This window comes from Diadema setosum, chromosome 18, assembly GCF_964275005.1.
Source record: "Diadema setosum chromosome 18, eeDiaSeto1, whole genome shotgun sequence".
NCBI lineage: Eukaryota > Metazoa > Echinodermata > Echinoidea > Diadematoida > Diadematidae > Diadema > Diadema setosum.
The window spans coordinates 34,537,021-34,549,970 of record NC_092702.1 but is presented as its reverse complement, the minus strand read 5'-3'; the positions used below and the strand labels follow the sequence as shown (position 1 = coordinate 34,549,970).

The following is a 12,950-nucleotide window of genomic DNA, read 5'->3' as shown; positions in this document are numbered from 1 at the left end:
AAACAAACAAAAAAACAAACAAACAGAAGTGTTCCGGCACGTTTGGGGCGGGGGTGGGGCTGCAGCCCCCCCCCCCCCCAAAAAAAAAAAAAAAAATAGGGACTATTTGGGCAAAAAAATAAAATAAAAGAAAAAAGAAAAAATACAGCATGCAATTATGCTTAGGGGGCAACCCTAAAAATGAAAAATCTCCCTCAGTGGAAGGGGGGATATTGGACCCCCTCCCACATCCATATTGCTGATCATATGCATTTTCTTTGTTGTTGTTTTGTTGCTGTTGTTGTTGCTGCTGTTGCTTTTTTTTTTTTTTTGTCTGTTCGTCTGACAATATTGGAAGACTGCGTAAAGGAATTACATCGTGTCAGTGCACTAAACAACGGCCTGCACGCTGTTATCATTATTTAGTGTTACAGCCTGGATGTCAGGCTAACCTTAGGCTGCCATATTGGAGAGAATGTATAGGAGTGCCTCGCATGTTCGGAAAGTGTTATTAAAATACACGGTTTAACCCGGTAATTTTTAATGTCCAGTGAGTCGCTGGTGGTGACTGATTAGTGACCGAAGAAATTTGGATTTAAAAATGAGTTCAAATGACAGTAGGCGATCCAAAAGAAGGCGAAATAAACGGGGTGGTGGAAAGGCCAATTCTCGCCCTGTTAGCAGCAATGGCAACGCGATTAACGTTAGTAGTGCACCGTCTGCGAAGACAGATGGCCAGGTAAGGGGCGAGCGTGTGTGTGGAGTTGCGTTGTCTTGGCTCTGAGTGCCTGTGTGTGCTATTGATAACGTGTGTGAATGTAGCAAGTAGACTTGTTTACAAATTCAAACATTCATTCAGCAAAAGTGCATTTGATCCAAGCAGACTGGTACATTGAAAATTAAGAAACAATACCGTATGAAAAGTGTACATGTAGAAAATACTAGTAATGAGTGGATAAAGCATTGTTTAACAGTGGTTAGAAAACAGCTAGGGCCTAGGTGTTAAATTTATCTAGGCTTCTTACGGCAGTCGACTCGACTCCATCATGCCATGACCCATGTCCATACATCATTACATGACGTGGCCCGGCCCGGCCATGTCTTGGACGCTGTTGATTAAGTTGGTCGTCCTACATAACATTTGTAAAAAACCCGCACCAAGGTTTGTGGCAAAATTCGACTGCACACAAAAGCATGGTTTTCACTAGCCCGACCAGACGCTGTTAATACGCTGTGCGAATACACTACACGGCTGTGTATAGTTGGGTTTTCACATGTAGAATTGTAGTTCGTGGTTGAATTTTTGTCATTATCATGGTCGAATTATGAATAGGCGGCTTGCTTTCTTTATGTCAGGGTAGGTGGTGCTATTCTGCGGGGAAATTACAGAATACCGGTTTTGCCTCATATGAATTAGCATATTGGTGCGTATAAGAGCCGCCGGAGGCGGCTCTCCCTTAGAGATGAATTTCAGCCCGAAGGGCTGAAATTCGTCTTTCCCGACGTTTGGGGCCCCCAAAAAGGCCAGAAACGGAACGGCCGTCAAAAAGTAGGTTGACCACACAATTTTTATGAAAATTGAGTGGTTTCGGAGGAAAACTGCTCTAAATCGAGATAACTCGAGTAAATCGACGATAAAGAAAATCGACCCGATTTTGACGGAACTATTTTAATCGTGATGACGTCATCACAGCTGGCAGCCCTTCTTCCTTCATCTCTTTTCGACACAAGTCATCACGATACAATCACACTACACACTAGTTTGGCAAGGCAGCGCGTATACGCGTATTGTCAAGAGACATGTGCGCACTCAACTGCTATACGTCGTACACTGTACTACTAAACATGCGCGCGTTCTGCAGACTCAATACGCGCTACCACTGCCACACGTACGCATAAGCTGTTATGTTGTATACTGTATGTTGTATTTGTATTGAGTGCATTTTATAGAGTCAACATGGTGGGCTGTCAAGCGCACTCACACAGTGCGTAAGCACTACTGTAAGCTAGCACCAGCAATTAGATAAGTGATTGTTTTCTAGTCTCACCTAAATTGCTATCAATTTCTAGGATATGGACTATCCTCGACTCCTAAAAACGTGAGTATACATCGTAAATTCGGGTAAATTTTAACGGATAGTCTAGACTAGCATCGTCAGGATCTAGAACTACATTATTCGGGGGACACCCCCGAAACCCCCGAGAACAACGTAAGATACCACACTTCTCATCGCACAGAGCAAAGAAAACACACGTAAACAAATGCAATCGTCGACAGCCGAATCACGGACCGTATCGCAGATCGGATTAATATTTTAATGGTTGCTATCGGCAAGCGTAACTACGCTCTTTTTAGAGCGATTTGCGCTCTCCGTGATTGGCTGCCGGTATTCTGTAATTTACCCATTCTGCTTATCAATCAATATACTTTCATATCCGTGTCAATATCTCAAAATCCGCAAACCCAAATTGCACCAAAATCCCCATGGCATACAACTTTGTAGGATGTACATGTACTTGCTACAGTACAGTTGCAGTTGTAGCTTACATGTATTTCTAGTCACTCATAAATTTGAACCAAATCTTTTATTGTATATCGGGAAGCTAAGATATCGATGTTGACTTTCAAGAGTTTCATGTTGTCACTCAAACTCGCTCTTTGTGAGATTCACAATTCACGATTACGGTTTACACTGCCTGCACAATCTGAGACTGAAATTAGCCATCTCCTTCATGCGACTGTCTTTTATCAAAGTAGTGCTGACATTTGACCGAAAGATCTGCCTTATCTTGTCAGGGATATGTTCCGCGGAGGCTACGTCTGGCTTCACAGAATGAGGAGAATTTACAGAATGGTTCGCAGAACGATTTTGTGAAATTTGAGATATGAACAATTATACAAACTGTACATGGATATGAAAGTACAGCACTTTTCTATGTCTAGACATCTAATGCCAAGCTTTTTATTTGTAGCCATTTTGTTTTTCCCTTTTTAATTGGTGGTCTGTAGGTACTATTGTTCAGCATTGGGAATTTGAGGTAATGCTCTACACCCATGCTTCTCAATACATGTACAGTATTTTTCTACCCAAGGTCCACTCTGGCTGCTGCATATTGTACAATTTTTTTTTTAGGCCCAATTATAGTATTAGTAAGATCAACTTATGAATCTAAATAAAATACTTTATTTTATTTTTGGCCAACACATGGAAATAAGCACTGAATTGATCAGTATATTTTACTAGTAGCCATGATAAAAAAATCATGGGCATGTAAATGCCCATGATTTTTTTATCATGGCTACTACTAAAATATACTGATCAATTCAGTGCTTATTTACGTCGATGTAGGGCAATTTGTCAGTCAGTTGCAATGAAAACATCTCGACGGAGGAATTTCATGAATTTGAATGACAAAGCAGTACCTGCTGCATGCTATAAGGATTAGAACCAACACTTGCTGTCGGGCGAAAGCTTGGTGGTCTAGTGGAGATGACGCTTGTCTGGTGATCAGGAGATCATACGTGTAGGTTTGAATCCTGCTCGAGTATATATGCCCATGATTTTTTATCATGGCTACTACTAAAATATATACTGATCAATTCAGTGCTTATTTACGTCGATGTAGGGCAATTTGTCAATCAGTTGCAATGAAAACATCTCGACGGAAGAATTTCATGAATTTGATTAAATGTCGGTGTAAATTAAGTTTAACAGGGATTCAATAGAGTTTCGCATTTATTCATAAATTTTATTAAACAAATTTACAGTAATAGTGTACAAAGTATGTCTTATTTAGAATGTCAGATTCATAATTCTTTGCAACTTAATATTATTTATGTGTATTATGCAGTGTAATGAAAGTTGCAGTGGTGTTTTTGCTCTGTATTATGCATACTTTAACATTCATCTTTTTAAAATGACTTCATTATAAGCTATTTTGAAACCCATACCTCATACACAGTAATTTCATAAAATTGTGAATGAAAGTTCTGATGTTGTGTTCATCATGCTCTCGTACAATTTATGTCAGTTGCAATGCCATGTCTAGTCTATACGTACACTTGGTAGTTTTGGTAATATTCCTCCAAACTGTCAGGAAATAAACCATATTGAGGGAGGAGAAATTTAGAAAGATTTTGTATTGTATTTTCACCATCAAAATGATTAAAGTATATATGCTCATTGAAAATGCAAAATTTGAGACAAATGCTATTTTGTTTAGTCTTTTTTTTTATAACATGTTTACTCGGATGTGGTGTGACAAGTATCTTTTAGATGAGATGTGTATTTTCTGTACTTGTTCCTGGAAATTGTAGACATGGTCTAAGTACATGATTAACACACACTGTAAGAGCTTATAACCCAAACTTTGAAAGCTTTATAATGTGAAGTTTTCCCTGCATGAAGAGCTTCAATTTGGTAATCCCTTATGGTACTAAAATGATGATGATGAAAGGAATTTAAGTTTCCTGATGTTCTTAATTGTAGTGTGTGCTGGGAGTGGGGGTGGGGGATTTGGATGAATACAATGACAAAATTATTGAATTATTCTGACCTGTGTAATGTGTTGAATTTCAAATCTAATGAGTAGTCCAAAGGCCATCCTGCTGAAGACATTTGCTGAAGCTGTTTGTTCATAACTGCTCAAAGGTTGCATACACTGTAATTGTGAAAGGACTGGATATCTGAAACCTACACTTCTGAAAGGGTGCATTTGGAAATCAACTCACTTCTGGCATAGAATTATGGTTTCTAAAAGACTTTCAGGGAGATTTGGCAGATGATAACGCAAAGGCGGTTTGATTACAATATGGGGTTAGAAATGCCTTTCTGAAACACCGGACAAAGCGCGGTCTCAAACGAGTTTGAGCCAGAAACGTGTGATAAATGCAAAGTTGTTTTGAAAAGCATTTATATTGCGGACCTACCCATGCCAACTACATGACCTCTGCTCCTCAGGTCAGACAGTGCAGTGGAGCTGCCTTCTTCTTGACTGCCAATAGAGACTATAAACACAACAACTCGAGAAACGTGATCCGAAAGGCCTTTGTAAATTAATGCATTTTAGAAGTGGGTATCGAAACATGTTTCAATGATGGATCACATATTTGGACATTTGTGCAAGTACATTGTATATGCAGTTACAAATTGCTAAAACTCTTTGTGAATTAACTTGACTCTTTGAAGATTGCATATGCTGATCATTATTTTCCTTCATTTTTGTAAGATTCTATTACCAAATGATTATTTTCTGGTATTCCATTGTTTGCGTCAACTTATTGTTCCTTTCAATTATCTTACATCTTAATTGATTAGATGATGTCATCCATGCCCACTTCAAATACCCTTTCTGAGTTGGACTTGGACAACATTCCTCAGGTGAGAGGCACTGTGTACCATTAGTTGTGAGACTGCCAGGAATCTATTAGTATGACATGGCATGGACATTAAAAGAGAAAATCTGTGTTCTTGCTTGAGTTTGAGAATCAATATTGATTTGTGGGGCAAACAAGAATGACACTTTCCTGTTTCGTAATGAAACATTTATTCCCATTACCTCCTCTGCCCCATCCAAACTATGAGTTATCTTTTGTTTGCCCTATAGGACAAATTTTTCAATTTTATTTGAATTGGGCATATTTTGCCATCAAGTCCATTTGTTCAGTTTTGATGAGCTGAGGACTGATCAGTGAAAATATCAGGAGAATTCTTGTATACAATTATGTAGCTTTATCTAGCTATACCAAACAATTGTACCATCTAGCTATTTCTTACAGCTCTTGCTTCTATCTTCATTGCTTCTAGATAGGACTTTAAATTACCATATTTTCTGTTTCTGAGAGACCCCCGTATAGAGACCCTGGTTGTCTAGCATGAGGTTGGCATACGTTTCTATGGAAACCAGTGGGCTGGCGTTTCTCCTCGAGAGAGGCTGCGGTTTCTTATGCGCACATATGCACATTCTGCCACATACAGTGCAGGTCACCGGAAGTGTGTGCCATCTTCACCCAAGACATTTTAGAGTCCCCTCAAGCCTCATCTAGCACGAGTCTGCATGTAGCACAACTCTTGGAAGTTGTGCTAGACTCGTGCCAGGCTGTCTAGTGCGATCTTTACCTCAGACTTACCCCAGACTCACCCCAGACTTGTGCTTTGTGCCATGACCATTTAGAGTCCCAATCGTCAGGGTTATAACACTGCACGACTCACAGAGTTTGTGCCATGTTTTGGGGGACTCTAAACGGGTACAAGATAGGTCACTCTGGTTTTGATTTGTGTGCTGTTTTGTGTGTTTTGCTTGTTGGTATGGGGGCCTGAGCTAGCCTATGAATATAATTGAAGGTCATTAAAAATCAAACATTTCTACACACACACACATGTATATATACACACCCACATTTTTTTTTTTTTTTTTTTAGAGGGAAATGAAGCAAACAGAAATATGTCGAATGCTGTGTTTCTAAATCGTCTCTGACTCAAGAGAAAACAAAAAGTATTTACGAGTTGTGTGATTGTATTCATTATTGTTTTTATTTTTTTAAGGAAGTAATTTGCAGAGAATATCTACAGCGGTACATTAGAAATTTTTATATCGTTCAGCAACATTTTAAAAGTATCACTTTGACAAGGAAGAGGAAATCTACACTACCTCAAAATGTTGATCACCTTACAGTATGTTCAGGGACAAGTATACTTCAATAAATGAAGATGATTATGATGTAATACACATCATTCATAACACCTGTTGTATTTTATGAAATTGTATCTTGTGAAAAAATGCCACATTTATTCCTGGAGAAATGGGGGGGGGGGAGTGTTCTTATTCCAGTTATTAGACATCCTGTAAACATAGTCATAAAACAATTTGTTACAATGTAATTAAGAAATTGAGAATACAATGCATCAGGGGAGGAAATCATTTTGTGGTCAACTTTAAATTTGTGTAGATTTTTCACTATAGGCCTACTTGCCTTTTGTGGTGTGAGGGATAGGCAAGAATATGACACAGAACAGGCTAGCAGGTGATCTAAAAGTGAGTTCACATTAATGACAAGCTGTGTCCATCCCTTAGTCGCGTGAGACCCTGCACAGTGAAGCTTGATCAAACTCCTCCGACATGGCTGCTCTCATACTCTGCTTGGTTTGTCATTTGTTATGATGTAGAGCTCTGAGTATGCAGAGTATCAGTGCGAGGGTGTCTAGCAGGCTTGCACCTGGACAGGTCTTGATTATAGATGCCTTGTAGAATCATCTTGAATTATCACAATAACATTCATCTGATTTTACAATTTGAAAGGAATACCATAAAACATTTATGATTGTCATGACAGTTGTAAACAAAGAGTGTGACTGATGATACATTAGTATTTGTTTCACTATGAGGCACTAAAATCAATCCCAAGTTCAATTCAACTGATCTTAAGGACAGTTTTGGGATCAATCAGTCCCCAGAAGATAGGAACTGTTTCACAAAGTTATTTGGGAACAATATCTTGTGCCTGCCATGCCACATGCTAGAATACAGTAATTGTACATCTTTAATGCCTATGTATCCTTCCCAATTACACAACTAGATCTAAGCTGAATTTGTCCCAACTTTAGTGTCATTGTTCGGCTCGATATACAAGTTGTAGTTCCCATGTTTAACAGAGCCCAGGCCTGTTTGAGCTTACATCCTGGTTAAAGTGAACGAGAGCATAGAGTGGAGTTCTACTTGAACTTGTGTAGCTATATTGAGTGCAGTAGACATTGGTGCATGAAGAGGATGGTGACATTAAAAAGACAAAGCTGTCATGCATAAACGGAAGGAAGCTGTAGTCTCTTGGAGAAAAAAAAAAGAAAAAAAAGAAGGAAATGTGTTACACTTGAGGTGTCTTTCGAGCCATTGTGATGTAGGATAACTATAGCACATTACACAACATGCCTGTACTTAATTATTGTTGACACTGGCATTGGGACATACCTATTGTACTTGTAGGCAAGTACTGTGGACATCAAACAATGCCTTCTTGTGCACATACAGTAAAGTTGCTACAAGTACCAACACATCGTCACTATTGGACAGGAGGCTCTACAATTTTGTAGGTCTCCTGTTCTAATGTACGTCATTGGTAGGGAGAAGAGAGTAGGGCATTGCAGTACAGTGCGTCTTGCCTTCAGTGGTGTGGTGAGATCCATGGTATTTTTTCCATTTGATCACATCAGTTATGTGATATGTAGGTACTCCTGCACTCTTGGTGTGGTGCTACAAAATGAAGAATAGAAGGTAAAACGGTTTTGAGAAGGGCTCAAATACATCTTCCACCCTTTGGAAGTTGCTTGCAACATGCCAAAAGGGTCTACAAGTACCAAGAAACTTGTCTGGCTGACGCAATTTGCCAGATTAATGAGTTTTTTTAAAAAATATTTTGAGATAAATAATGTCAATTCATAAGAATAAGTATACATGTACTTGACTTTTGTCCCTGAGGAGCCCTCCCTGTTCAGCAGTGGGTTGATAGAATGTTTCGTATTGATCTACATGTATCATGCCCTAGCAAATGTTTACCAACAAGCTGCATGCGATTTATGCTTGCACAGAAGATTGATGGATACTTCTATGGCCCAATTTGTCAGTTATCAATAATCAATTATAAAACATGACGTAACATGATTAATACTTCTTTGATGTTATATATTTATGGCAATGATAGTGATATTGTATCGATCTTTTGTATGTCTATCATAATATGTACAACGTGTATATATGTTACAATGTATACGTGTGCTTTGTAAATGTATAATGTATCAATGTAACTGGATATGCATGCAAACAAAAACAAATTTCCAGAAACGGACAATAATTTTGAATTGAAGAATTGAAGAATTGAAGAACAACCACAATTGAATACTGGTAGTTCTCAGATTACAATACAGTTGACATACCTTTTTGCTAATATTTCGCATTTTCATCTATACCTACCCACCTAAAATTGTGTTATCACAGTATTATTTCACACATTTGTTTGAATGCTCTATAAAGATCACTGTGCCTATTTTAGAGCAAATATTGGCAGTTTGTGCAGGTGTATGGAAACGTATGTTTCACCTTTAATGTACCAAAGAGTGGTGAGAGTGATGTCTTGATGAGTGTATCTCTGCGGAATCAGGCAGGTGGAAACCTCTTCTTTCCACTTCCTGGGTTGAATCTACAGTACACTGTATGCTCCAACCAATGGTCTGTTGGGCATTGAGTACATTCCTACAATTGTAATCAATCTTTCTGTGAAGGTAAATTTGCTTTTAAAAATTACCTCCACCAAGGAGGTTATGTTTTTAATGGTGTTTGTTTGTCTGTCTGTCTGTCTGTCTGCAAAATAACTCAAAAGTTGCAATTGTACGTACAGATTTTGATGAAATTTTCAGGAAGAGTCGATATTGACACAAGGAACAGATTAAAATTCTGTGTTCAGTAACTATTCTTTTTTTTTCTTTTTAAAGGACACATAAATTATGTAAATCCCATTGATATGTCTTATTGCAGAAAAAAAAAGGAGAACAAGAATTGGGTAAGAAGTAAAAATCTATACCAGTGTGAATGGATATACAGTAAATCATGTGAAACCCCCCCTTAAAAAAAAACAAAAAACAAAAACAAAACAAACAAACATAGGCCTACGTGTACCTGGAAGCAAAAATATACTAGGCCCTATATATTGAATCATCCTATACACTAAAGGGAAAAAAAATCAACCAAAACCAACCAACCATGAAGTCCTCTTCCACAATGGGTATCTGCACGTTATAATGTTAGAATTGTACTTATGGAATGTATTCTACCAAAATGTTCACATCAACCTACTGGTACATTACTTGCATTATAAAGAGTCTGCTAAGACCGCACATTAAGAAATAAACAGGATGACGATGTGATTCTCTTTGAAAAGAGGCAATAATGGTGCAAAAGTAATGCTTGTTGCAATGTTGGGAACTAGGAAAAAAGAAGAATAACATGAAATACTGTAAAGTGCATGTTGTGAGACATCATAGTTACCGGTACTGATGCGTGTAAGTGCTGCATGTGGGGTTTTGTAAAGGCAGGTTTCTTTATGAGGCAAGGATGGTATGCCTATCAATTGTGATTTCAAAGTAATTTTTGTGATGGTATGCCATGTTCGTTATACATTGTTTCCTTGTATATGGCACACCTCATTTTCTGTGAAAAGTGGTCAGAGAACTGGGTGACTTTGGTGCTTCAAGAGCAGTGAAGTGTGGGATACCAAGGAGCTATTAAAAGCTCCTTGGTGATATTGTATACGGCGAATATTTCGTGACATATTTATTTTTGCGAATTTTGTGAGTCAGATGCTGTACGCAAAATTAAAAACGCAAAAATATTGACTCTGATCCCGATGTGAATGTGATGTACGTGTGTACACCTTTTCCGTTCAGTATAGGACTCCACGATCAAGAATTCAACCACTCGCGAAATCGTCGGGAATTTCCGATTCGAGAAAATTTAGACTCGCGAAATATATGGTGTATACAGTAGATACATTATACATTGTGCATGTGTTTGGGCCTGATGAACAGCTTGTCTGTACTATGCCTGCCATGTGCTGTGCAGTGAATGATTGCTCAGCCATCATGCATTTAAACTGCTTGAGTGTTACAAACAAGTCTGTAGGTCCTACCAAGGAGGTTTTATACATGGAGTTCCAACTGGCTGTAATTTATTCAAACAGTTGTCAGATTTCTATTGATGTACAAAAGAATTCCACAGGTGCACTTGTGCCTTTGATGATCGATGTTCCAAGCCGCCGTCTTGCTGAGCAATCTGAAGATTCATTTTGAACGTTATCATAATGTTGGCCATATTTTGCTTATCTGTTTATTAAATGAAATGAAATTTCACCTGATAATAAAGTATGTAAAACAAAAGTCAATTCCGTTCGGAAATTTGCACAAAAGTGTAAATCAGAGAGCATCTGTAGTATGTGAAAATGTTTAAAACTGTACCATCCTGGAAAGCTGGTTTTATCACTTTTCGACTTATTTCCCCAAATGAAACTAACATGTAATAATCTTCAAGTATAATTCTTTATTGATAGATATATCAGATTAGTGCCCGCGTATGTCCAGTTGAGCAATTTTCATTTTCATTTCATCATTTTTTCCTCAATTTCTGTTCGCGCATCCTCGTGTCTGTACCACCTAGCTTTTATAAGAAGGGATAGCGAAAAGTAATTACCATCACAAAGACATATCTTTCTTTGAAAGTAGCTGGTGATTATGCAATGAGACACAAGTCAATTGTCTTCGTATTGGCGCGGCAGATTCTGTTTGGCACATGCTTCAAATATTTTTGAGCGGCGGCTTCGAACATAGATCAAAGGGAATAACTCTGTTGTTACTCCATCTCTTCAACCTCCTTGGTCCTACTGTATGTACAACATGTACCTTATGTGTACATGTACATTGTACTGTATGTTGCTTTGTGTGTGTGCTACATGTATAAAAAGCAATTACCAAGACATACATTGTATACCAGTAATCATAGATTGTGAAGACATGTATGAAAGACTTTGTATGCCTGTGTACCTTATGGCAGTTTTAGACAGAGGATGCATGTAAACCATATCAGTTTACCAATCTACCAGTTCACCTCTCTGACGCTGAGGCTACATCTATTCCAAAGAGGGAAAAACAAATTGCGTGACTGAAATTACAACGTTTCTTGCCTCTTTAAGTCCCTTCTTCATATCTTTTTCCCAAAGTAAAACAAGGTAGGGCTGGTATCATTATTGTTATTATTATTATTATTTTTTTTTTTGTAAAAATTTTTAGCGTTTCATTTCTCCATATTGAGCTACAGTGTACAGTGCAACTATAGTTGTACAATTGTATGCTGGGAGTCCAGATGAGTACATTGCACAATGTGTCACTTCAGTTTATCATGACTAGTCAGTTTTTATGAAAGTCGTAGATAACGTAGCTTGATGCTTCCATTCGGATGAGATTCAATTCAATACAGGTTTTATCAAAATCATATCTTGCAACCAATGGCTGAATTGTACATGTTTACAATTAGAATCATTCATACAAGTTGATATTACAATTCTCTAAAATAACAATAATTCAGACCCATGATAAAAGCAAATAAATCTAACTTGGTAAAGATAAAAGGTAGGACCTAAACTAAAAGGTTCATGTAAAAATTATATAAAGGTGATATATAATTACTACACACAGAATTGTTAATGTATATGATAATCTGAAATTCATGGAAAAACAAAAATTTATTTGAGGAATTTGTTAAATATGTAGGGCTGTACACAGATAAAAGAAATTGGATACAGAATGTAACAAATTGATTTATCCGTTATAACTTATTTTCACTAGGTGTACAAAATAGTAATGAATAGATATTATGACATAAATAAATGACCGAGTCTATTAGAATATGAGTATCACGTACTGTAAAATGAGGAATGTTCACGTGCATTTTAATTTCACGAATTTCACGAGTGCCAAGATTCACGAAATTAAAATGCATGTGAAAGTTCTTGTCTACACTATATGCATTGAATGCCAGTGGCAGTTTGCGAAAATTTCATGGCGCCAAAAAGGCCGTCGGCTCCAATTCGCGAATATATCATGTTTTACAGTATTCGTAAATTCTGTGTGACATTTGAGTCCATCCATTGGGTTTGGTCAACAAATTGCATGATGTCCATGTAATGGAGGTACAGCAGGTTGCCAACCTCGGGTGAGAGTGGATATTATAACATCTGTTGTTGCCAAAAAGGGGGGGGGGGTTGAGGATGGTGCACCCCTGATGCTACATACATGTTGTAGTGTTCCACAGCTACATTTTCAACAATGAAAATGAAAAGAAAAATGATTGAATGATTACGACTACATCCTCTTGGTAGAAGGCATTCACAAGATAAATTACATGTAGGGCTATCAAATTCGGCAACATCAACT

General features: G+C 37.8%; 1 protein-coding gene across 1 annotated transcript in view; it reads left to right on the top strand.

Annotated features, from left to right (window-relative positions):
* Nucleotides 1-455: 455 nt before the first annotated feature.
* Nucleotides 456-12,950, top strand: part of LOC140242095 (uncharacterized) — a 55,890-nt gene continuing 43,395 nt past the window's right edge. The window contains exons 1-2 of the mRNA XM_072321855.1: nucleotides 456-718; nucleotides 5,298-5,360. Of these exons, the coding sequence (XP_072177956.1) occupies nucleotides 581-718; nucleotides 5,298-5,360 (201 nt within the window). The 5' untranslated portion in view covers nucleotides 456-580. The remainder of the gene's footprint in view (nucleotides 719-5,297; nucleotides 5,361-12,950) is intronic.